The sequence below is a fragment of the Pan troglodytes genome, chromosome 11 (genome assembly GCF_028858775.2).
Source record: "Pan troglodytes isolate AG18354 chromosome 11, NHGRI_mPanTro3-v2.0_pri, whole genome shotgun sequence".
In the NCBI taxonomy this organism is placed as follows: domain Eukaryota; kingdom Metazoa; phylum Chordata; class Mammalia; order Primates; family Hominidae; genus Pan; species Pan troglodytes.
Genome location: NC_072409.2, coordinates 9,680,982 through 9,706,375, shown reverse-complemented (window position 1 = coordinate 9,706,375; position 25,394 = coordinate 9,680,982). Strand labels below are relative to the sequence as shown.

General features: G+C 50.6%; 1 protein-coding gene across 7 annotated transcripts in view; it reads right to left on the bottom strand.

Annotated features, from left to right (window-relative positions):
* Positions 1-21,123, bottom strand: part of ZER1 (zyg-11 related cell cycle regulator) — a 42,259-nt gene extending 21,136 nt beyond the window's left edge. For 3 of the 7 annotated variants that reach the window (XM_001159922.5, XM_009457433.3, XM_054659180.1), the window contains exons 1-5: positions 20,220-20,355; positions 3,873-4,124; positions 2,274-2,424; positions 1,629-2,065; positions 1,138-1,314 (exon numbers count right to left, since the gene is read on the bottom strand). In XM_001159922.5, the coding sequence (XP_001159922.1) occupies positions 1,138-1,314; positions 1,629-2,065; positions 2,274-2,424; positions 3,873-4,030 (923 nt within the window). In that variant the 5' untranslated portion in view covers positions 4,031-4,124; positions 20,220-20,355. Of the gene's footprint in view, positions 1-1,137; positions 1,315-1,628; positions 2,066-2,273; positions 2,425-3,872; positions 4,125-19,796; positions 20,356-20,453; positions 20,568-20,988 lie in introns of those variants that run through there. The other 4 variants (XM_001159968.6, XM_054659179.2, XM_016961805.4 and 1 more) reach the window with 3 other exon arrangements.
* Positions 21,124-25,394: the final 4,271 nt, after the last annotated feature.

The window sequence follows — 25,394 nt, the reverse complement described above, 5'->3', positions numbered from 1 at the left end:
AGAGGGTGCTGGTGTCAGTGGCTTGGGACCCAGGCCTGAGCTGGGCCTCCCCACTGGGGGTGGTGAGGCATTTCCTTGCTTTCTCTTCTAGGCCCTCCAACCTCATCCCCTACTCCTTTTGTTTTTAATGGTAGGGGACATAGGCACCACCTCCTGATGGAAGCAGGGCAAAGCCACATAGTAGGGGAACACATAGGATGGGCAGTGCAGCCACCTTTAGAAACCACCTGCCATTCTAGTAAGGACATGGCACCTTTAGGTCTCACCAACAATCACAAAGGGACAAGCTCAACTGAACACCATTAAAGCAGGCTGGGGCCAGGGCTTATGGGTGGCCAGTTACAGCTGGTAGGGTTTGGTCAAACTTCTCAACCAACCAACCCAAGAACCGACCTATGTCCAGCAATACTCCATAGGTGGCAGACACTGCCAGCCTTGCCTCTTCCCCCCATGGCACTGTGCTCTGGTCAGGCTGAGCGTTGGGTAGTTCCCCTGTCGCTCCTCATGCTCTCACCTACTGGCCTTTGCAGGTGCTGTTCCCTCTGCTAGAACACGCTTCCTCTGGCAGAGGCAGAATGAGCTTTCAGGACAGCCAGGATGCGTCCCTCCTCCTCCTTCCTTCCTGATCCTCAGGCCACACCTGGGCCCTGGATTGCCCCTACCATAGCCCTTGTAATGACTTGATTGTCCCCGCCAGCTCACACAGCCTCCAAGAGGGCAGGACCTGATTTGTTTCTTTATCTCTAGCACCCAGCACAGCACTTGGCAGAGGGGTACTTGGCAAATACTTTCTTTTTTTTTTTTTTTGAGACAAAGTCCCACTTTGTTGCCTAGGCTGGAGTGCAGTGGCGCGATCTCAGCTCACTGCAGGCTCCGCCTCCCGGCTTCAATTCTCATACCTTAGCCTCCCGAGTAGCTGGGACTACAGGTGTCTGCCACCATGTCCAGCTAATTTTTGTATTTTTAGTAGAAATGGGGTTTCACCATGTTGGCCAGGCTGGTCTCTAACTCCTGGCCTCAAGTGATCCGCCCATCTTGGCTTCCCAAAGTGCTGGGATCACAGGCGTGAGCCACTGCGCCAGCCTAAATGCCTGTTGAATGACACCCTACCAGTAGCCATGGAGGCTGGGGCCCCACCTGGTCTGCCCCGCTTCCTCTTCCATCTTGGAGATGCTGCAGTTCTCTAGGATCATGTGGCCAGAGATGTCCAGGGACATTAGGTTCCCCAGCTTCTGCACAAAGAGGCTCAGCACCTCCCGAGTCAGCTTGAACTTGTAGTAGCTGGAGAGGCGGTCTCGGGAGATGTCCAGGTGTCTGAAGATTGGGGTAGGGGGTGCAGGTTAGGAGCTGGGTACAGGGTGGGGCTGCCTTGCAGACCCCAGCTCCTTTAGTCTGTAGCAGGGGAGGGCCCATTCCTGCCACAACTTCCCCAGGGCATTCTGGGAAGAAACCCTAAACAGCCCCAATCCAGCTGAAACGCTGGGTTTAAGGAATGGGACTGTGTCTTCATCCCCACCCTCTGCCTAGCCAAGCGCTCCTGAACCCTGAGGGCGTGACAACACCCACCTCTACTCCTCCCCACCTGCCCCCCAAACCCCACCCTGGTGAGCTCTGGGCCAGGAGCTCACCGCAGCTTGTGCAGCTGCACGATGACCCGGATGTGGTCGTCGGACAGGTCCATGTTGTAGAGGACGAGGGACACCAGGCTGTCTTTCCACTGGGTGAGGAAGGCGGCGTCGCTCGTCTGAATGCCTGAGAGGTCCAAGGCAGCCAGGGAGTTAAGCGGCCGCAGCAGGGACTCCACAGGGACCCAATCAATCATGCGGCCCAAGTTGAGGAAGCGGAGGCGGCTGAAGCCCTCGAAGGTGAAATCCTTAACCAGCACCTGGCAGGTGGGGTTGACGAGGTACTCATCTTCACAGCCCCCTGGGTTCTCCTCCTCATAGAAAATGTTTGTACAGCCGAAGAGGCTCAAGGACACCAGGGTGTGGCTGAAGCTCCTCAGTGTCTGCAGGCTCTTGGCGGACAGCTTCTCGCAGTTAGTCAGGTACAGCTCCACCAGGTCCTGGGAGTGGGCACAGCTCCATCATCATCACCACCCTTGCCCCTTCCCCCAGTCCCAGGCCTTGCCCTGGGCTACAGGTGGGTTGGAAAGGGGGATGTGCACAGTCACGGCGCACACTGGCTGGGCTGGGGATGGCTGGGCTGGAGGCGAGCAGCCTGGCCCCTGCTTGGTGTGGGCCCTCCTGGCGCTGTGGCGGGGCAGGTCTCACCTGCTTGCGGATGGCCTCCAGGTCCTGGTCCTGCACCAGGTCCTCACGGAGGTGGATCCGTGTGAGGCGGGTGCTGCGGGGGTCCGAAAAGAGGCTGAAGAAGCTCTCGTGTGGCTCGAAGTTACAGGCAGCGTTCACCAGCTCCACATACCTGGGAGAGAAAAAAGCCTGGCTCAGGAGAGGGCCACAGGGACTCTCATCCTCGCTTCAAAGCCAAGCCCTCCTCCCCCTGAAGCTTTCTTGGATCACCCCAAGTAGCAACCTCCTTCTCCTAAGAGTATCTGGTCAGATCCTGACTAAACTACCAGTAAGATTAAGGGTGCCCAGGAACCAGGAATCTAAAGGCAGCTCTCTGGGAGACCTTCTAGGTGATGCAGGCGCCATCTCTCCCAGTGCACATGCCTGTCACACAGCCTCCACGCACGCACACTGCAGGGGCAGCAGCCCCACTGGCATGGCCACTCTCGTCACCTTCTTTAAGCCCCTCCTGCGACCCTTTTAAACAGGCAAACTAAGCCAAGTAGTTCAGAGTTCCCAGCTGGGTACAGGACAAGCCCTTAATGAAGCCCTGTTGAGACATCAGCTCATGCAAGAATCCTGGTCTGCTGGGAAATGCTTTGGATTCAAACGCTTTGGACTCTAAATCTTGTCTTGGCTGCTTCCTACCTGGGCAACTTCACACAAGTAAATGAACTTTCCCAGACCTCAGTTTCTTCATCTGTAAAGTGGATATAACTATGGCCTGCAAAGTGTCCAACCTAGAGACTGACCCACAGTAAATGCTCAGGACGTTATTATAGGTCCACCTCTGTCCTCAGGCCCACAAAGGTTTCTAGTTTCCTATGCAGCTGTCTAATAATTTCCCTTCTGGGAATCTTTTTATTTTTTATTTTTTGGTAGAGACAAGGTCTCGCTATGTCACCCAGGCTGATCTTGAATTTCTGGTCTCAAGTGATCCTCCTGTCTTGGCTTCCCAAAATGCTGGAATTACACGTGTGAGCCACCATGCCTGGCCACCATCTGGGCCTGTAGATTGAACTCCCAGCATTCAGTGACTGCATAGCATGCTTCTAGGAGCCCCTAGGAGTGGGGAGGCCCTCGGAGGGCCATTCAGATTTTCTGGATGATTCACTCCCTGATCATGGATCCGTTATTCTGGCACCGGCATGTACATGCATATGTGGCCATGCTCACTGAATTCACAAGCACAGGTATGTGCATCTGAATGTACATACACATGTGGGGCAACACTTAATTCCTTCATTTATATGCAGATTTTGACACAATCACATCTCTAAATGCACACATGCAGTTTCACAGTCAGAAATAACCTGTGCTGCATAAGCTTACATGTGTACACACACCCATGCCTTCACGTGCACACCCCTCCACACACACACCAACACACACACATATACACCTTTACGGTTATGGATACACCACTATTCTCTTGCAGCCATGAACATCCATGTGCACACACACACACCCTCACACATTCATCTCCATAGCTACTCCCCACATAGTGCACACACGGTCCCAATCTCTCTATACACATTCATGGTAAGACCCCTGCCCCTCCTCAGCCCTGGGTCTGCTCACTCATTGACGAGCCGGTCACAGATCTCGCTGGGCAAGAAGATGTCCGGATGTAGCCGCAGGGTCTCCTTGTCCAGCAGGTAGCCCAGGGTGCCATCCAGGTTGCGCAAGCAGAAGTCAGTACAGAGGGCCATCAGCGACTCGGGAGTGTCGGACGCCATGCTGGGGGCAAGCAGGTGGGCCACTCCAGGACAAGGATCCCCAGGGGCAACAGTGATTCTTGAACACTCACAGGATCATTGGCAGAGCCACTGCCTGGGGAGTGGACAAGATGCCAAGTGAGCCACACACAAGGGCTAGAACCATCAGTGGTCCCATGTCCACGCTCTGAGTAGGGAAACTGAGACCACACTCCAATTAGCAGCTTAGCAGGGCCAGGCCCAGGTCTCCTGACTCCTTCTTTCACCCGCCTCTGCTGTGCCACTATCTGTGCACAATTTGACCTGCAAAGAACATGGAGCCTTGTCCAAGCACTTATTTGCCTGTGAGCAGACGTGTGTGCTGGGGACCCAGTGCTTGGGTGGGGATAATAGAGATTTTCACTCTTCAGCTTCCCACAGTCTGAAGAGCTACACTGGGGTGTTCCATGCTGTGCAGTACTTCCTAACCTGTATACAGCTATGATTGATTGAGCACTTAGGCTGTGCCAGGGCTTAATAGACATATAGACATGATATCACTGAATCTCATGGTGTCTGATTAAAAATGAAGGCTCCTTACAAGAGCAATGAAAACATATGTCCACATAGAAACTCAGACGTGGCCGAGCACGGTGGCTCACGCCTGTAATCCCAGAACTTTGAGAGGCCAAGGTGGGCGGATCACAAGGTCAGGAGATGGAGACCATCCTGGCTAACACGGTGAAACCCTGTCTCTACTAAAAATACACAAATTAGCCGGGCGTGGTGGCGGGTGCCTGTAGTCCCAGCTACTCGGGAGGCTGAGGCAGGAGAATGGCGGAGTGCGGTGAGCCGACACCCTGCCACTGCACTCCAGCCTGGGCGACAGAGTGAGACTCCATCTCAAAAAAAGAAACTCAGATGTGACCATTCATAGCAACATTATTTGTAAGAGCCAAAAAGTGGAAACAACCCAAATGTCCTTCAACTGATGAACGGATCAACAAAATGTTACATATTCATACAGTGGAATATTATTCAGTCATAAAAAGTAGTGATCCATGCTATAATGTTGGACCTTGAAAACATTATGTTGAGTGAAAGAAATCAGTTTAAAAAAAAAAGTCATATACTGTATGATTCCTCTGATAGAAATGTCCAGTGACGATAGGCAAATCTATAGAGACAGAAGTAGGTTTGTGGTTGGGAAAAAGGAGAGTAACTGCCAGTGTGTATGGAGTTTCTTTTTGGGGTGATGAAAATGGTCTAAAATTGACAGTGGTCATGGGTGCACTCTATGAATATACTAAAAATCATGGAATTATATACTTTATATGGATGAATTGTGTGACATGTGAATTATATATATCTCAGTAAAACTGTTATTTAAAAAAGTGAAGTCTCCTACTAGCTTCATGACTTTAGCACAGCTAAAGATTTCCTAACTAGGACTCAAGAGGTGCTAACCAGGAGGTAGAAAATCATAAACTTATCTACACCAAAGCAAAGAAACTTCTGTTCATGCATACACAAAAATTAATTTGAGATAGATGATAGATATAAATGTGAAAGTTAAAACAATAAGGTTTCTAGAAGAAAACACAGGAGTATATCTTTATGACTTTAGTCAATGATTTCACATGAAGAGAAAAAAATTGATAAATTGGACTGCCTCAAAATTAAAAACTCTGTTCATCAAAAGTTACCACACAGAGCCTGGGTGCAGTGGCTCACGCCTGTAATCCCAGCACTTTGGGAGCCAGAGGTGGGCAAATTGCTTGAGCCCAGGAGTTCAAGACCAGCCTGGGCAACATGGCGAAACCCTGTCTCTACAAAAAATACAAAAAAAATTAGCTGGGCACGGTGCCATGTGCCTGTAGTCCCAGCTACTTGGGAGGCTGAGGTGGGAGGATCACCTGAGCCCAAGAGGTTGAGGCTGCAGTGAGCTGTGATTGCACCACCGCGCTCTAGCCTGGGCAACAAAGCCAGACCCGGTCTCAAAAAAAAAAAGAGTGAAAGATTTGAACAGGCATTTCATGAAGGAAGATAGTGAAACAGACAACAAACATGTGAAAAGTACTCAGCTTCTTTACTATTAGGGAAGTGCACAGTAAAGCCACAATGAGATGCCATTTTCCACACGCCCACTGGCTCAACTGAACGCAACTGCAGCAACAACAACATGGGCAATACCTGGCATTGGGGAAGACGGGGAACAGTGGGAAATCTCCCACAGGGCTGGCGGCAGGGCAAATTGGTGTGAACTGGGAATACAATGGGAACAGTGTTTAACACTATTCACTATTTACTAAAGCTGAACGTACATACGTTCAACACTTAGCAACTTGACTCCTAGGTATATACCCAACAGAAATGCATAAGTAAATGTGCACCAAAAGATCTACACTAGAATGTTCACAGCAGCACTATTTGTAATGGCCAAAACCAGAAAAGAACCTACATGTCCACTGGCATTGGAATGGATAATTATGGTATATTCATCTACTAAATACTGCATGGCAATGAGAAGGCACAAACTCCTGTTAACAGCTTGGATAATGCTTACAATGTTTTTTTTTTTTAATTTTTAGTTTAGGTTTTTTTTTTTTTTTTTTTTTTGAGATAGAGTCTTGCTCTGTTGCTCAGGCTGGAGTGCAGTGGCATGATCTTGGCTCACTGCAACCTCCGCCCCTGGGTTCAAGTGATTCTCCTGCCTCAGCCTCCCGAATACCTGGGATTACAAGCGTGCGCCATCATGCCGGGCTAATTTTTGTATTTTTTTCTTTTAGTAGAGACAGGGTTACCCATGTTGGCCAGGGTGGTCTTGAACTCCTGACCTCAGGTGATCTGCTCACCTCGGCCTCCCAAAGTGCTGGGATTACAGGTGTGAGCCACTGTGCCTGGCCTTAATTTTTAATTTTTGAGATAGAATCTCATTACCCGGGCTGGAGTGCAGTGGTGTGATCTTGGCTCACTGCACCCTCTATTTCCCAGGCTCAAGCGATCCTCCCACCTTAGCCTCCTGAGTACCTGAGACTACAGGCATGCATTACCACACCCGGCTAATCTTTCTGGTTTTTTTGTTTTTGTTTTTTGTTTTGTAGAGACAAGATCTTGCTATGTTATTCAGGCTGGTCTCAAACTCTTGTGCTCAAGCAATCTGCTTACCCCTGCCTCCCAAAGTGCTGGGATTACAGGCATGAGCCACTGCACCTGGCCAACCCTTACTGCATTTAATGAGAGGAGTCAGACACAAAAGGATCTACACTGTGTCACTCCACTAAGTTCAAAATCAGGGGAATCTCATCTGTGGTGGGAGAAGTGAGGACTGTGGTTACCCGGGGAGGTGATTGGAAGGGAGTTTCTGGGTGCTGAGGAGCTTCTAGTCTCCTTGATCAGAGTACTGGGTATCCAGGCTCGCTCACTGTGTGAATCTTCACCGACCTGTGTATCATGATGTGTGTACTTTTTCAAGTGAATTTTTTTTTTTTTTTTTTAGACTGAGTCTTGCTCTGTCACCAGGCTGGAGTGCAGTGGCGCGATCTCGGCTCACTGCAACCTCCACCTCCCGGGTTCAAGTCATTCTCCTGCCTCAGCCTCCCGAGTAGCTGGGATTACAGGCATGGGCCACCGCGCCCAGCCAGTGAATATTGTTTTTTTTTTTTTTTTTTGAGACGGAGTCTAACCCTGTCATCTAGGCTGGGGTGCAGTGGCACGATCTCAGCTCACTGCAACCTCCGCCTCTCAGGTTCAAGCGGTTCTCCTGCCTCAGCCTCTGGAGTAACTGGGATTACAGGTGCCTGCCACCACAACCAGCTAATTTTTTTTTTTTTTTTTGGTAGAGATGGGGTTTCATCATGTTGCTCAGGCTGGTCTCGAACTCCTTACCTCAGGTGATCCGCCTATCTCTGCCTCCCAAAGTGCTGGGATTACAGATGTGAGCCACCGTGCCTGGCCCGAATATTGTAATTGAATAGAAAGTTAAGAAAATGGCGGCCGGGCATGGTGGCTCACGCCTGTAATCCCAGCACTTTGGGAGGCCAAGGCAGGTGGATCATGAGGTCAGGAGATTGAGACCATCCTGGCTAACACAGTAAAACCCTGTCTCTACTAAAAATAGAAAAAATTAGCCGGGCGTGGTGGCACGCACCTGTAGTCCCAGCTACTTGGGAGACTGAGGCAGGAGAATGGCGTGAACCCAGCAGGTGGAGCTTGCAGTGAGCTGAGATTGTGCCACTGCACTCCAGCCTGGGCGACAGAGTGAGACTCCGTTTAAAAACAAAACAAAACAAAACAAAACAAAAATTAGCCGGGCGTGGTGGCAGGCGCCTGTAGTCCCAGCTACTCGGGAGGCTGAGGCAGGAGAATGGCGTGAAACCAGGAGGCGGAGCTTGCAGTGACCCAAGATGGCACCACTGCACTCCAGTCTGGGCAACAGAGCGAGACTCCGTCTCAAAAAAAAAAAAAAAAATTAATCAGACTCTATACTCATATTTTGTGCATCTTTCCTTATGTATGTATTTTTTTGTTTGTTTGGTTGGTTGGTTGTTTTTTTCCGAGACAGAGTCTCATACTGTTGCCCAGGCTGGAGTGTGGTGTTATGATCACGGCTCACCGCAGCCTTGACCTCCTGGGCTCAAGCGATCCTCCCACCTCCGCCTGTTGAGTAGCTGGGACCACAGGCATGTGCCACCACGCCCAGTAAATTTTTTAATTTTTAGTAAAGACAGAGTCTTTCTGTGTTGCCCAGGTTGGTCTCGAACTCCTGGGCTCAAGCGATCCTCCCATCTTGGCCTCCCAAAATGCTGGGATTGCAGGCGTGAGCCACTGTGCCTGGTCTCTCATGTATGTTATACTTCATAAAAGTTTTTTCTTTTTTTTGAGACGGAGTCTTGTTCTGTCACCCAGGCTGGAGTGCAGTGGGGCGATCTCAGCTCACTGCAACCTCTGCCTCCCAGGTTCAAGCGATTCTCCTGCCCCAGCCTCCCGAGTAGCTGAGACTACAGGCGTGTGCCACCACGCCCGGCTAATATTTTGTATTTTTGGTAGAGATGGGGTTTAACCGTGTTAGCCAGGATGGTCTCAATCTCCTGACCTTGTGATCCGCCTGCCTCGGCCTCCCAAAGTGCTGGGATTACAGGCGTGAGCCACCGCACCCAGCCCCAAAAGTTTTCTTTTAAGTGCAGGCTCTGTGGTCAGACAGATCTATGTTTTGACCCAGTTATACAATTCACTGTAAAATTACTTAACCTCTCCATTGAGGCCAACATAGTGAAACCCCGTCTCTACCAAAATACAAAAAAAATAGCTGGGTGTTGTGGTGCACACCTGTAATCCCAGCTACTAAAGAGGCTGAGGGAGGAGAATCACTTGAACCTGGGAGGCGGAGGTTGCAGCGAGCCAAGATTGCGCCACTGCACTCCAGCCTGGTGACACTGCACTCCAGCCTGGCGACACAGCGAGACTCCGTTTAAAAAAAAAAAAAAGTTACTTAACCTCTCCAGACCTCAGTTTCCTCATCTGAAAAATGGGGATAATAGGCCAGGCGCGGTGGCTCACGCCTGTAATCCCAGCACTTTGGGAGGCCGAGGCAGGTGAATCATGAGGTCAGGAGATCAAGACCATCCTGGCTAACACAGTGAAACCTGTCTCTACTAAAAATACAAAAAAATAGCTGGGCTTGGTGGTGGGCACCTATAGTCCCAGCTACTCGGGAGGCTGAGGTAGAAGAATGGTGTGAACCCGGGGGGGCGGAGCTTGCAGTGAGCCGAGATCGCGCCACTGCACTCCAGCCTGGGCGACAGAGCCAGACTCTGTCTCAAAAAAAAAAAAGGCGGGGGGGAGGGATAATAATCTCTACTTCACAGGGCTGTGGTACTAAATGAGATAATGTTGAAGAAATGCTTAGTCCCAGCCCAACAGACTAAGTACACAACATGGTGGTTATGACCCCACCTTTTTTTTCTTTTTTCAGAGTCTTGCTCTGTCACCCAGGCTGGAGTGCAGTGGCACCATCTCAGCTCACTGCAACCTCTGCTTTCCAGGTTCAAGTTATTCTCCTGCCTCAGCTTCCTGAGTACCTGGGACTACAGGCGCCTGCCCCTACACCCGGCTAATTTTTGTATTTTTAGTAGAGACGGGGTTTTGCTATGTTAGCCAGGCTGGTCTCGAACTCCTGAGCTCAGGTGATCCACCTGCCTCGGCCTCCCAAAATGGTGGAACTACAGTCATGAGCCACCGTGTCCAGCCCTATGACCCCATAATTTTTTTTTTTTTTTTTTTGAGACAGAGTCTCGCTCTGTCACCCAGGCTGGAATACAGTGGTAGGATCTCGGCTCACTGCAAGCTCCGCCTCCCGGGTTCACGCCATTCTCCTGCCTCAGCCTCCCAAGTAGCTGGGACTACAGGCGCCTGCGACCACGTTCGGCTAATTTTTTGTATTTTTAGTAGAGATGGGGTTTCACCATGTTAGCCAGGATGGTCTCGAACTCCTGACCTTGTGATCCGCCCGCCTCAGCCTCCCAAAATGTTGGGATTACAGGCGTGAGCCACCGCGCCCGGCTGACCCCATCTTATAGAGGAGGAAACTCAAGGTCAAACAGAGGGAGCTGTGTAAACTAGGACTGGAACCTGGTCTTGTGGAATCCCTCACAACATCTCTTAGAGCAAGCTTGTCCAACCTGTGGTCCATGGGCTGCATGTGGCCCAGGACAGCTTTGAATGCAGCCCAACACAAATTTGTAAACTTTCTTAAAACATTATGACATTTATGGACTTTTTTTTTTTTAGCTCATCTGCTATTGTTAGTGTTGGTGTATTTTACGTGTGGCCCAAGACAGTTCTTTTTCCGGTGTGGCCCAGGGAAGCTAAAAGATTGGACACCCCTGACTTAGAGGGTTCTGGAGTTCTGGGGCCCAGCATTGTCCCAGCTTCTGGGAGCCTCCCTCTGTGCCCATTTGTAAACCTTCCAGACTGCTCAGGAAATCCAGCAGGAAGCCACAGGGCACATTGGGCTTTGGAATCAGCCAGTTCTGAGTTCAACTGTGGCACCACTGTCTACTGGGGACTGTGTGTGGATGGGCTGTGGATTCAGGCAGGCATAGCTCACATTTCAGCCTTGCTGCTCACGAGGAGACAAACTTGGGCAAGTGTCTCCACCTCTCTGTGCCTCAGTCACTTTTCCTCTAAAATAGAAGCAGCACAATACCTCATCCCCAGCACGGTGTGAAGATTCCATGGAATAATATCAAAAGGGCTTAGAACGGTGTCTGGCATGTAGTCATTGCTCAATAAAGACAACCGTTATTATGTTGTTGTTATAATCATTACCTTCTCCTACCTCATCTGCCCTGGCTCCCAGCTCCGGGCCTGTGCTCCCCGGCCTGGGTCTCCCACAACAAGGCTCATTGTGTCAGCTGTCCCACTGGCAGCATGGCACCCTCGAGGGAAGGCACAAAAGCCAGGATGCCTGGGCCCTGGGCATGGCCTTCCTTTGCCTTCATTTGCTTCAAGATCTTTAAGAGCCCAGCAGCCTCTCTTGCCTGGGAAACTGGAACCAGAGGGAGCACTGCTGGCAGAGAGTCCCCACTCTTGGAAAGCAACTCTTTTCAAGCCCACCGGAATTACAGCCAGCTTTCTGGCCTACTTGGTCCCCACTGCCCCCCTACTCCAGCCAGCCTGGCCTCATCATTCACTGTCCTGGCAAAAGGCCCTCGGCACAGGTCACCTTCAGACCTTTGCCCAGTCTGTTCTCTTTCAACCAGGACCATCCCAACTGAACTAATTACTGCACTTTCTAATTTAAATACTGCCTTCTCCCCTCCCCTACCCAAATACACTCCATGTCCTTCCTCCAGGAAGTATCTCCTGGCCACTCCAGCCCACATGATCTTTGAACTCTCCTTTCACGTAGCTGATACCTATGGTCCCAGTGTCAAAGTTACTTCCTCTGGGAAGCCATGCTTAACCCACCAGGGTGTGCCTGCTGAGTCCCCCCACAGGCCCGATCTACCACAGCAACGAACACTTGGTACGATGTGGCTTTGATGATTCAGCATCCTTGATGGATGGCCAGGTCCATGAGGGCAAAACCAGGCTGTCTTTTTTGGTATCACATCCCTGGACCTGCTCACTCAGTCCCTGCTGAGCACTGGGGGTCCTTGGTGAGCGAGCCGGACAAGGTCCTTGACCACATGGAGCGTACTGGCTCCGGAGGGAGACAGATCCACCTACAGGGCCCATAAGCGCCTGTCGCGTAACTGGGACCAGTGTCTTGCAGGAGAAGGGGCCTGGGGCTCTGGGTGCCCAATCAGGGGACTTGCCCTGGACTGGGGAGTCAGAGCAGGTATCCTTAGAAGTGACATTTCAGGCCAGGTGCGGTGGCTCACACCTGTAATCCCAAAACTTTGGGAGACTGAGGTAGGTGGATCACCTGAGGTCAGGAGTTTGAGACCAGCCTGGCCAACATGGTGAAACTCCGTCTCTACTAAAAATACAAAAATAAGCTGGGCGTGGTGGCGCACACCTGTAATCCCAGCTACTCGGGAGGCTGAGGCAGGAGAATTGCTTGAACCCGGGAGGCGGAGGTTGCAGTGAGCCAAGATCACACCATTGCACTCTAGCCTGGGCAATAAGAGCAAAACTCCATAAAAAAAAAAAAAAAGAAGTGACATTTCAGCTGGGACCCAAAAGATGAGTCCTAGTTAACTCTGGTGGAGGGGAGAGAAGGGGAAGGCGCTTTGGGAGGAAGCAAAGAAGTACCTAAGCTGCAAGGAGAGGGGGTGCATGGGACGTTGGCACTACGGGCCCAGGTCCATGACTATTTGCTAAATGAACAAAGGAAGCACTGAACACTCAATGTGGGGCCTGCCACAAGGTGAGGTTTCAACAAAGGCCTGTGGAAGGAATGACAAAGTACTCGCCAGCAGAGGTCTGCACAAGGCCTGGGAGGTATAGTACACTCTCGCATTCTCCCTGCTTGCTGCGCTCAGGACACTGCCGGGCGCCCAGTGGCTGCAAATGATGCCTCTCGGCTCAGAGGCTCTGAATGAGGGAGAGCCACTGGGGTTTTGCCTTTTCTGCAGGTCTGAGCCCAGTTACCTAGGCAGCTGCTCTGCCCTTACCATGCTCCCCAAGTGGAAGAAACACCACCACGTCAGTTGTCACGGTCACCAAAAGCCCCCAAAACATAAGCCAGGTAGATGGCGCCATCTGCTAGCCTCCCCTTAGCAGTGTTGACCTTGCCACTCAGGGCTGGAATGAGCTGGAAGAGGAAGCAGCCATCTTACATCCTGGCACAGAGACTGAAGGGCCCCGGGGCTACCATGCCCTGAGACCCATCCAGCTGCGGGCCTGGCACCTGCCAGAGGCAGCCATCTCTACCTACTCCACTCTACCTACTGCATTCCTTAGGGATTGTCATTCTCAGGGCAGTCACACGCCATCTGGAATTCCAGCAACTGAGGACAGAGGGAGCTCTGGTTATGACCAACCACCACACTGGGAGAACCCTGTGTCTTTCTCCATCCCTTTTCTTGCATGTTCTCTAATACTAGGTCTATCATGAACATTCGACACCCTGGGGAATGAGGGAAGTGGGAGAGAAGAGAGAGAAAAACAGCACCAGCAGCAGCAGCAGCAGAAGGCACCGCCACACCACGTCCATGTTGGCTGCTTCCAGATGTGGTCCTAAGCTCCTTACAGGCTTTACTCCCTCGAGTATCTTACTTAACCGACAAAACATTTCCTAGTACCCTGTACTTGCAACTAATTAATCATTTACATAACAATTTGTCAACTGACATCCTCCTACTGCCTGTGAGCTCTGGGAGGACAGAAGCTGTATGCTTGCTTGCATGCCAGCATCCATGCACATGTACACACACACACACACACACACACGCGCGCAAGCGCGCACGCACCTGTATCCTTGGTGTCTGACTTCGGTGCCCAATTTATGCCTGGCGTTTAACAGAACAAAGGTTTGCTGTGGCTGGAATTACCTTACTCTAGTACTACAAGATAGAGATTATTACCCCATTTTCTGATGAAGATACTGACGCATACACAACTAAGCAGAAGCTTGCCTGAGATCACAAAACTGATGAGTGGGATGCAAACCTAAAGCAGACCCCCGCTTCTCACCAAATATTTGGTCTTCAGTCCATCCATCCAAACAATGGGAGGGAAAGAGAAACTGAAGTCTGGAGGTGGGAGCATGGGATCCCACCAGTGTCCTGATACCCAGAGGACAGAGAGGTTGGGGGAGCCAGAAGCTCTGAGCCTTGGAGCAGTACTCACCCTGTGAAATATTAACCTAGGAGCTGGGGGGAAAACCCAAACAAATGCCCTATTTACAGAGGCTAGACGCTTTCCAGGAGGCAGCAGATCAAGGGCCAGAGACTGGGGGTGTGAGGGGAGTCACAGCAAGTGTGGGGATCTCCAGGTGGTCGGGAAACAGGTGAAAACCAGACGCCACCTGGCTCTGAAAAGTCTGTAGAGATTAAATCTATGAGTTGGGTTATGTCAGAAAGATGCAAACACACAATGATTGGGGAGTGTGCCTCACAGCTAGGTGGCTGCTCATGATGCTGGAGACAGAGAGGCCTTGAGGAGGCTGCATTCGGCTAGTAATCAGACTGGTTGGGTTCTATTCTTGTAACCAAATGTATTAATGATCCTACCCATACTGAATACCAAGTATATACCAAGAATTCTGGCTGGGCGTGGAGGCTCACGCCTCTAATCCCAGCACTTTGGGAGGCCAAGGCGGGCGGATCACGAGGTGAAGAGATTGAGACCATCCTGGCCAACATGGTGAAACCCTGTCTCTACTAAAAATACAAAAATTAGCAGGGCGTGGTGGCGGGCGCCTATAGTCCCAGCTACTCAGGAGGCTGAGGCAGGAGAATTGCTTGAACCCGGGAGGTGGAGGTTCCAGTGAGCCAAGATTGCACCACTGTACTCCAGCCTGGCAACAGAGCAAGATTCCATCTCAAAAAAAAAAAAAAAAAAAAAAAAAAAGAACTCTGTTAAGTATTTTATATGTGTTAATTAATTGAATTCTCTCAACACCCAACAAGGCAGGAGTTACCATCTACAACTTACAGAAAAGGCAGCTGGAAGGAAGGGGCTATGGCTATGCAATTTGCCAGAGACTATGGATCTGAACAGACAGATATGTACACAGGTAGTTCATTAGTTCAAGACGCAGTGTGTCAGGCTGGGCACAGTGGCCTACGCCTGTAATCCCAGCACTTTGGGAGGCCAAGGCAGGTGGATCACCTGAGGTCAGGAGTTCGAGCCCAGCCTGGCCAACATGGTGAAACTCCATCTCTATTAAAAATACAAAAATTAGCCAGGCATGGTGGCGGATGCCTGTAATCCCAGCTACTTAGGAGGCTGAAGCAGGAGAATCGCTTGAACCTAGGAGGCAGAGGTTGCAGTGAGCCGAGATTGCACCACTGCACTCCTGCCTGGGTGACAGAGCGAGATTCCGTCTCAAAAAAAAAAAAAAAAAAAAGACCCAGTGTGTCCAGCTTTCCAAGCAGTTCGCATCAAAGTCACAGATAACTTATTTATTTATTTATTTATTTTTCTTTCTTTTTTTTTTTGAGATGGAATTTTGCTCTTGTTGCCCAAGCTGGAGTGCAATGGCACAATCTCGGCTCACTGCAGCCTCTGCCTCCTGGGTTCAAGCAATTCTCCTGCCTCAGCCAACCAAGTAGCTGGGAATACAGGTGCCCGCCACCATGCCAGGCGAATTTTTGTATTTTTAGTAGAGACAGGGTTTTGCCATGTTGGCCAGGCTGGTCTCGAACTCCTGACCTCAGGTGATCCACCTGCCTCGGCCTCCCAAAGTGCTGGGATTACAGGTGTGAGCCACTGCGGTCGGCCTATTTATTTATTTTTCTTTTAAGAGACAGGGTCTCACTCTATCACCCAGGCTGGAGTGCAGTGGTACGATCTCAGCTCGCTGCAACCTCCACCTCTCACGTTCAAGCAATCTCCCACCTCAGCCTCTGGAGTAGCTGTGACTACAGATGTATACCAACAGACCTGGCTAATTTTTTTATTTTTTGTAGCGATGAGGGCTCACCATGTTGCCCAGGCTTGTCTCAAACTCCTGGGCTCAAGCGATACGCCCACCTCAGCCTCCCAAAGTGCTGGATTACAGGTGTGAGCCACCACACCCAGCTGCCACAGATAACATTTTATCAATATGATAACACATTATCATTTTGTTTCCCAGATAAGGAAACAATGGTTGAAAGATGAGCAATGAGTTCGTCCTCCGGTAAGTGTGTGACCCTAAAGTTCGAGCCCCTTGCCATTATGCTATGGGGAGGGACCATTTCTCCAACCTCAGCTTTCCCTTCTGTTCCACGAGCCTCCGCTGCTTCCTTACAACTCAGGCACTGAGCTCACATGATCCAGTACTGCTGGTAACCACTCCGTGGCATGTCATTTTTTGGCCACAGCATTGAAAGCTTCCTGAGGGCAGGGACCCTATGTGATTTCTGGGGTCTCCATTACAGAGTATGTGAGTGGCTCAATGCCAGTGACAGAGCCTCGGCTCCACAAGATCCCCAGCCAATGTTTTCCAGCCTCAATATTTATCAAGGTCCTTACCTGTCAGCATGTTGTGAGTGGCACACCCTGTGTTGCGCGTGTTGTGAACAGGGTTGTTGAGGAGATGCCATGAAAGAATGGCAGGAAGGTGGTAACCAATAATTATGAAGAGTGATGTTCCTGAGAATAATGCTTCAAGAGACCCTTCTGCATCTCTGAAGCTGGAAAATCAGTTTCAGCGATTGCGCCAGATATAAGACAGTGGTCCACAAATAGATAACCAGACAGGGGTCTCTGCACTCACCTCTCAGGACTCCAGAACAGATGAGGTACTGAAGCCAAGCAAAAAAACCAGAGTGCCAAGAGCAGTCTTCCAGCTAGTGGGCCCCCAAAACGTGTCTGCATAATCCTGGTGGTACTAATGATAATACCTTTGTAGAGAGCTTCAAAACACACCTAATTCTTTCACAAGCTGTGTCTCATTTCATCCTCCCAACAGCCTTTAGAGTTAGTCGGAGGCAAGGGAAGGCCATTATTCTTAATCTACAGATAGGAAAACTGAGGCCCAGAGAGGAGATGGAACCTGCCTAACTCACACAGCAAGCCAACAGCAGAGCCAGGATTTGAACCAGGTCCGCAGGTCACCAGCCTGGGGTTCTACCCACAACAGCCTACCCCAACATGCTGGCTCTCAGCTCCTAAGTGCTCTGACCTTTCATTTTCAAATCCTCTGGCCCAGTTGCCCTGCTCAGCCTGTGTCCCAGGCCTGAGGATATAGTCCGGGCTTGGGGTGTAAGGAGGGAGATCAACTGTGGTTCTGCTTCTTATAATGCAGGCTGGAAAGTCTCAGCCTCTGCCGGGCACTTCCGGATCACCAGCCTCTACCCGTAGATCAGCCACGCACACTCCAACCACATATCTAGGCCCAGCATACACTGCCCCTCCCCACCTGTCTCCAAGTCACATTCATTTCAACACCCTCATTTTGCCTATTTTACATGGTAGAATGGAAATTTGCTGGGCTCATTTTAATTCTTTTTTTTTAGAGATAGGGTTTCCCTATGTTCTCCAGACTGGTCTCAAACTCCTGGCCTCAAGTGATCCTCCCAAAGCGCTGGAAGTGCTGGGCTCTTTTTTAAAAGTCCCCATCACCCTCTGCTGCTGTCAGAAAAGCCAGGACCAAGCTAACGTCTTCCCTGCAGAATATTAACCCAGTTACCTCTGACGGGTGTCAAGAAGTTTCTGTCTTGCTTTCCCCAATATTTCCTCAAATCCTACTAGTTGATGGAGGCAGCTAGAGCTGGTGACACCACCAGCTAGTGCTAAAACGAACGGCTCTGAGGCAGACATACATGCCCACATTCCTCATCATCACATCATCCTCATCAGCGTGACCGTTATGTATTGAGCACTTTGTGTGAAATACTGCATTAAGCACTTCAGCCCATGATTTTATCTAATCCAACAGCCCTATTTTCTTTTCTTTCTTTCTTTTTTTTTTTTTTTTTGAGATGGAGTTTCGCTCCTGTCGCCCAGGCTGGAGTGCTGCAGTGGCGTGATCTCAGCTCACTTCAACCTCCACCTCCCAGGTTCAAGCGATTCTCCTGCCTCAGCCTCTCCAGTAGCTGGGATTACAGGCATGCGTCACCACACCTGGCTAATTTTTGTATTTTTAGTAGAGATGGGGTTTCACCATGTTGGCCAGGCTGGTCTCGAACTCCTGACCTCAGGTGATCCACCTGCCTCCCAAAGTGCTGGGATTACAGGTGTGAGCCACCACACCCAGCCTGCTGTATTTTCCAGATGAGAAGATTGAGGTGGAAAAAGGTCCCGTGCCCACATTCTCACAACCAGGAAGCAGCGGCATAACTTAACTTGATTTAATCGCAGTTCTCTGTGACCATGATTCTTTGTATTTGTTCCATCAATGGTCATTACAAAGATGGAAGAAGGGTACTTACAACCGAAGCCCCAAGCACAATGGCCATTTGTCATCTAAAACAAATCTGTATTTTCTCCAACCACCAGACACTTCAACAAGTACGGTTCTGAAAGGGTGTCCCATTAGACACCCTGTGACCCTGTATCACAAGGACAGCCCCTGATGTCTTCCCCACCTTTTTCTGGTCCCCACTGTTCTCTGACTTTCTTGCCAACCACTCTTCCCTTTCTTCAACCTGCTCCAGTCCCCCATCCTCCCACTGTTTCTTTCTTTTTTTTGAGACAGAGTCTCACTCTTGTCACCCAGGCTGGAATGCAATGGGCACAATCTCGGCTCACTGCAACCTCCACCTCTCAGGTTCAAATGATTCTCCTGCCTCAGCCTCCTGAGTAACTTGGATTACAGACATGAGCCACCACGGCCAGCTAATTTTTTTTTTGGTACTTTTAGTAGAGATGGGGTTTCACCATGTCGGCCAGGCTGGTCTTGAACTCCTGACCTCAGGTGATCCGGCTGCCTCAGCCTCCCAAAGTGCTGGGATTACAAGCGTGAGCCCTTGTGCTGTTTCTTCAAATCACCAGGCATATGACCACAGGACCTTTGCATTTGCTGCGGAATGCTCTGCCACAAGAGAACTACCTGGCTTGCTCCCTCACTTATCTCTGCTCAAAGGTCACCTTACTAGAGACCTTCCCTGAACACCCTCTATAAAATGACAACTCCCAACTCCTTCCCCATGGTCCTTCCTTCTCTATTTTTCTCCAAACCACTTATTACCTCCTTACATATCATGTTTATTATTTGCTGAATGAACAAATGAACCAAAGTAGCGAGGCCCTTCACCCCTGGCCACCACTTTCTGCTCTAAGTATAGCCTCCCGTGACCCTTTTCAAAGCTATGCTTTTATGCTCATCCTAACCAGTTTGAAGTCTGAAGAGAAACATTCTGTGAAAGATCATATATGGAAGGATTTTCCCAAGACATCAGACATTCCATTCCCCTCCCCCTTAAAAATCAAATGCACTAGCTGAGCGCGGTGGCTCATGCCTGTATTTCCAGCACTTTTGGAGGCTGGAGCAGGCGGATCACTTCAGCCCAGGAGTTCGAGACCAGCTTGGGTAACATAGTGAGACCCCATCTCTATTTAAAGAAAAACAAAACAAAACAAAACGAATGGACTGACAAACACAGGCAAAGACTGGAAATCTTGGGCTCTTTCGGTCAAAGAGCAGCCAAGACAAGTTCCACCCAGAGAGCTATAGTGGCCAGCACAGTCAGTTTCACTATCAACTCACCTGTCGGGCTCCCTTGGCCCTCCGGTTGCAACCTCACCCTGTTGGATTTCCCTATACTTTGTGTCATCCCTTTTGGGAGCTGATCCAGAATCCACGTCGTCCTTGAGCTTCTAAGCACTTCTCTGGGGGAACTTAAGCTCATCCAACAGGTAGGAGGGGCAGAGGGTGGCCCTTTCAGCCCTACACCGATCCCCCATCTTGTAGGGGCAAACGACAGAGCGTCATTTTCTTTCTGGAGGAAGGGAGCTCAGTTTTAAAGACACGATTCTCAGACCTGGCGGCAGGGATAGAGAAAGGAACCCTCCCACCACTGGCGGAGATGGACCTCAGAGAGTGGTTGCAGCGGCGATGCTTAGGCCCCGTAGGCAGGAGGCGAAGGAGGAGGACGCAGGTACGTCCCTTGGCCCGGGGTCCGGGACCTACCCTGGACGGGGCTGCCCTCAGCGTCGGGAAGCGGACGTGATGCTTCGCAGGCGAGGAGGAGCAGAGAATGCAGCCCGGGAGAATCCGGGGCCAGAGCACCTCAGGAGGTTGGGGATCTCGTCAGGCTAGAGCCGGGGTCCAGGGGAGACGGGGGTCGGCGGGGCGGAGCTTGGGATCCCGGGGACGGGAGCTCCGGGAGGGAGGGGGTCGCGACGGGGACCCCGTGGCGGTTACCTTGCCCTTAGGGCTGCCGGCGGGGCTGAGGCTCCTGGGCCCGGCCCCTCCCCCGATCCGGCTCCTACGGCTCGGAGCCTGCAGCCGCCGCCGCCTCCGCTGTCAACAAACCCGGGGCGCGTCACTTCCGGGGCCGCCCCTTAGCAACAGCGATCGGGTTCCCCCGACCCGTCCCGCGGCTAACGCGGGCGGCGGCGGCAGAAGGTTCCGGGGACCGGCGGGCGGCTCCTTTCCCGGGCCCGGCACGTTACGCCGGTGGAGGAAGCCGCGGGATGCCCCCCGAGGCCACCCGAGAGAACGCGTCATTCAGGGCTCTCCCTGGCCTCCGAGGGGCCTGTTCGTGGGACCCTAGGATCGGTGCCCGCCCTGGCGCTGCGGTTCACCTGAGCCCAACACTGCTGAAGGGCAGGACTGACTCTGGGCGCCAGCCCCCTCCATCCAGCGCCCTGTTGAACATGTCTTGCGTTCTCCACGGGTGGCTCACACTCGCGTGTCAACCCGCAGTCATCACCGTCCCCCAAAAGGTGCTCCTAACCTCCATCTAGGGCATGCGCCACCAGGCAACCGAGCTTCCAAATGGGAAATTGGGCGGCGACTTCGGCCCCTACATTTTCCTGGGCCCCTCGTCCAGTCTCCAAGTCCTAAGGATCCTGTCAAACCAGTTCCTTCTGGCCGAGCGCAGTGGCTCACGCCTGTAATCCCAGCACTTTGGGAGGCCGAGGCACGCGGATCACCTGAGGTCAAGAGTTCGAGACCAGCCTGGCCAACATGGTGAAACGCCGTCTTTACTAAAAATACAAAAATTAGCCGAGCGTGGTGGTGCACGCCTCTAATCCCAGCTACTCAGGAGACTGAAGCAGGAGAATCGTTTGAACCCAGGAGGCAGAGCTTGCAGTAAGCTGAGATCGCACCACTGCACTCCAGCCTGGGCGACAGAGGAAGACTCCATCTCAAAACACCATCATTTCTTCTCTGGATTTCTCTTTTTCTTTTTTTTTTTTTTTTTTTTGAGAGACAGAGTTTCTCTCTCTTGTTGCCCAGGCTGGAGGGCAATGGCCCTCAGCTCACTGCAGACTCCCCGGGTTCAAGCAATTCTCCTGCCTCAGCCTCCAAGTAGCTGGGATTACAGGTGCCTACTATCACGTCTGGCTAATTTTTGTATTTTTAGTAGAGATGGGGTTTCGCCATGTTGGGCAGGCTGGTCTCAAACTCTTGACCTCAGGTGATGCGCCCACCTCAGCCTCCCAAAGTGCTGGGATTACAGGCGTGAGCTACCACACCCTAGCTAGATGCTCCTTTCTTGAGGAACCCTTTCTTGACAGGTGCCTCAGTTCCATTCCAAGAACTAATTTTGTGGATTTCTTTTTTCTTGCATAGCACCTTTTAATCTTTGACCAGCTACAACTATGTTCGTACAGTCTTGAATCCTTAAAAAAGCTGTTGGGCTTGGCACAGTGACTCACAACCTATAATCTCAGCAGATGGGGTTGTCGAGGCTGAGGCTTGAGCCCAGGAATTGGAGATAGCCTGGGCAACATAGGGAGACCCCATTTCTACAAAAATTAGCAGGGCATGGTGGTGCGCATCTGTAGTCCCAGCTACCCGGGAGGCTGAAGTTGGAGGATTGCTTGAGCCCAGGAGGTGGAGGTACGGTTTTATGCTCCTTAAGATGGACATCATCAGAGAGACAATAACAAATGTTGACGAGGATATGGCTAGATGGGAACTCTCATATTAATACGTTGCTTGGGCCAGGCGTCGTGGCTCAAGCCTGTTATATCAGCACTTTGGAAGGCCAAGGCAGGCAGATCACGAGGTCAAGAGTTTGAGACCAGCCTGGCCAACATGGTGAAACCCCGTCTCTACTAAAAATACAAAAATTAGCTGGGCATAGTGGCGCACGCCTGTAATCCCAGCTACTTGGGAACTTGGGAGACTGAGGCGGGAGAATCGCTTGAACCTGGGAGGCAGAGTTTGCAGTGAGCCAAGATTGTGCCATTGCACTCCAGCCAGGGCAACAGGAGTGAAACTCTGTTTCACAAGAAAAAAAAAAAAGCCCGGTTTGGTGGCTCACGCCTGTAATCCCAGCACTTTGGGAGGCTGAGGTGGCCTGATTGCCTGAGCTCAGCAGTTCGAGAACAGCCTGGGCAACACGGTGAAACCCTGTCTTTACTAAAATAAAAAATTTAAAAAAATTATCCAGGTGTGGCAGCATGTGCCTATAGTCCCAGCCACTCTGGAGGCTGAGGCAGGAGAATTGCTTAAACCCCGGGGGCGGAGGTTGCAGTGAACGGAGATCACGCCGCTGCACGCCAGCCTGGGCAACACTGTGAGACTCTGTCTCAAACAAAAGAAAAAGAAAGAAAACAGAAAACAAATAGGAAATAAGAAACAAATAACAGGCCGGGCGCGGTGGCTCATGCCTGTAATCCCAGCACTTTGGGAGGCCGAGGCGGGCAGATCACGAGGTCAGGAGACCGAGACCATCCTGGCTAACATGGTGAAACCCGGTCTCTACTAAAAATACAAAAAAATTAGCCGGGCGTGGTGGCGGGCGCCTGTAGTCCCAGCTACTCGGGAGGCTGAGGCAGGAGAATGGTGTGAACCTGGGAGGCGGAGCTTGCAGGGGGCCGAGATGGCGCCACTACACTCCAGCCTGGGCAACAGAGCGAGACTCCGTCTCAAAAAAAAAAAAAAAAGAAAAGAAACAAGTAGCAAAATGGGCTTAGATTAAACCAGGAAAATAATCATAGTGAATGTAAGGGTCTAAACACTTTAAGTAAAAGGCAGAGTTTGTCACATTGCATAGAAAAGCAAGCCCCAGGCTCATGCCTGTAATCCCAGCACTTTGGGAGGCTCAGGTGGGCGGATCACTTGAGGCCAGGAGTTTGAGACAAGATGGACAACATAGTGAAACACTGTCTCTACTAAAAATACAAAAAAAAAAAAAAAAAAAAAAAAAAAATTAGCCAGGCGTAGTGGCATTTGCCTGTAGTCCCAGCTACTTGGGAGGCTGAGGCCAGACTGGGTGACAGAGCAAGACTCTGTCTCAAAAAAAAAAAAAAAAAAAAGAAAGTAGGAAGGAAGGAAAGAGAGAGAGAGAGAAAGAGGGAAAGAGAGAAAGACAAGAAAGGAAAAAAGAGAGAGAAAGAAAGAAAGAAGGGAAGGAAGGAAAGAGGGAAAGAGAGAAGGAAAGAAAAAGAAAGAAAGAAAGAGAAACAAAGAAAGGAGGAGAAGAAGAAGAGAGAGAGGGAGGGAGGAAGGAAGGAAGGGAAAGAAGGAAGGAGAGAGAGAGAGGAAAAGAGAGAAAGAAAAGAAAAAGGAAGGAAGAGAGAGAGAAAGAAAAAAGAGAGAGAGAGAAAGAAAGAAAAAAGAAAAGAGCGAGCTGGGCAGAGCAGCTCACACTTGTAATCCCAGCACTTTGGGAGGCTGAGGCAGGCAGATCACCTGAGGTCAGGAGTTCACGACCGTCCTGACCAACATGGAGAAAACCCATCTCTACTAAAAATACAAAATTAGCCGGGCGTGGCGGCGCATGCCTGTAATCCCAGCTACTCAGGAGGCTGAGGTAGGAGAATTTCTTGAACCCAGGAAGCGGAGGTTGCAGTGTGCTGAGATGGCATCATTGCATTCCAGCCTGGGCAACAAGAACGAAATTCCATCTCAAAAAAAAAAAAATGGCTGGGCACAGTGGCTCATGCCTTCATGCCTGTAATCCCAGCACTTTGGGAGGCCGAGGCTGGTGGATCACGAGGTCAAGAGATCAAGACCATCCCTGGCCAATGTGGTGATACCCCGTCTCTACTAAACATACAAAAATTAGCTGGGTGTGGTGGTGCATGCCTGTAGTTCTAGCTACTTGGGAGGCTGAGGCAGGAGAATCACTTGAACCCAGAAGGCAGAGTTTGTGGTTAGCCAAGATGGCGCCAATGCACTTCAGCCTGGGCAACATGAGCGAAACTCCATCTCAAAAAAAAAAAAAAAAAAAAGAGAAAGAAAAGAAAGAAAGAAAGACAAGCTCTCACTTTGGGAGGCTAAAGTGGGAGGGTCACTTGAATCCAGGAGTTTGAGATGAGCAAGGGAAATATAGTGAGATCCTGTCTCCACAAAAAATTTAAAAATTAGTGAGATATGGTGGCATATGCCTGTAGTCCCAGCTACTCAGGAGGATCTCTTGAACCCAGAGGGTTGAGGCTTTAGTAAGTCATGATGGTGCACTGCACTCCAGCCTGGGTGACAGAAGGAGACCCTGCCTCTAAAATTTTTACTTTTAAAAAAGCAAGCCCCAACAAAATGCTGCCTATAATAAGCACACTTTAAATGTAAAGACAGAAATAGGTTCAAAGTAAGAGGCTGAAAAAAGATATAGTTTTGATATAGCAAGCCAAATTCAGCAGCATATTAAAATAGCAATATACTATGACCAAGTGAGATGTGGGAATGGGATTTATTGTTGGAATTCAAGGATGGTTCAACGTATGAAAATCAAGCACTGTAGGCTGGGCTCAGTGGCTTACGCCTGTAATCCCAGCAATTTGGGAGCCTGAGGCGGGCAGATCACCTGAGGTCAGGAATTTGAGACTAGCCTGGTCAATATGGTGAAACCCCGTCTCTACTAAAAATACAAAAATTAGCCAAGCATGGTGGCAGGTGGCTGTAGTCCCAGCTACTCAGGAGGCCCACGCAGAAGAATCGCTTGAACCTGGGAGGTGGAGGTTGCAGTGTGCTGAGATCGAGCCACTGCACTCCAGCCTGGGTGACAGAGCAAGACTCCATCTCAAAAAAAAAAAAAAAAAAATTCAGCCAGGCACCGTGGCTCATGCCTGTAATCCCAGCACTTTGGGAGGCCGAGGCAGGTGGATCACCAAGTCAGGAGTTCGAGACCAGCCTGACCAAGATGGCGAAACCGTCTCTACTAAAAATACAAAAATTAGCCGGGCA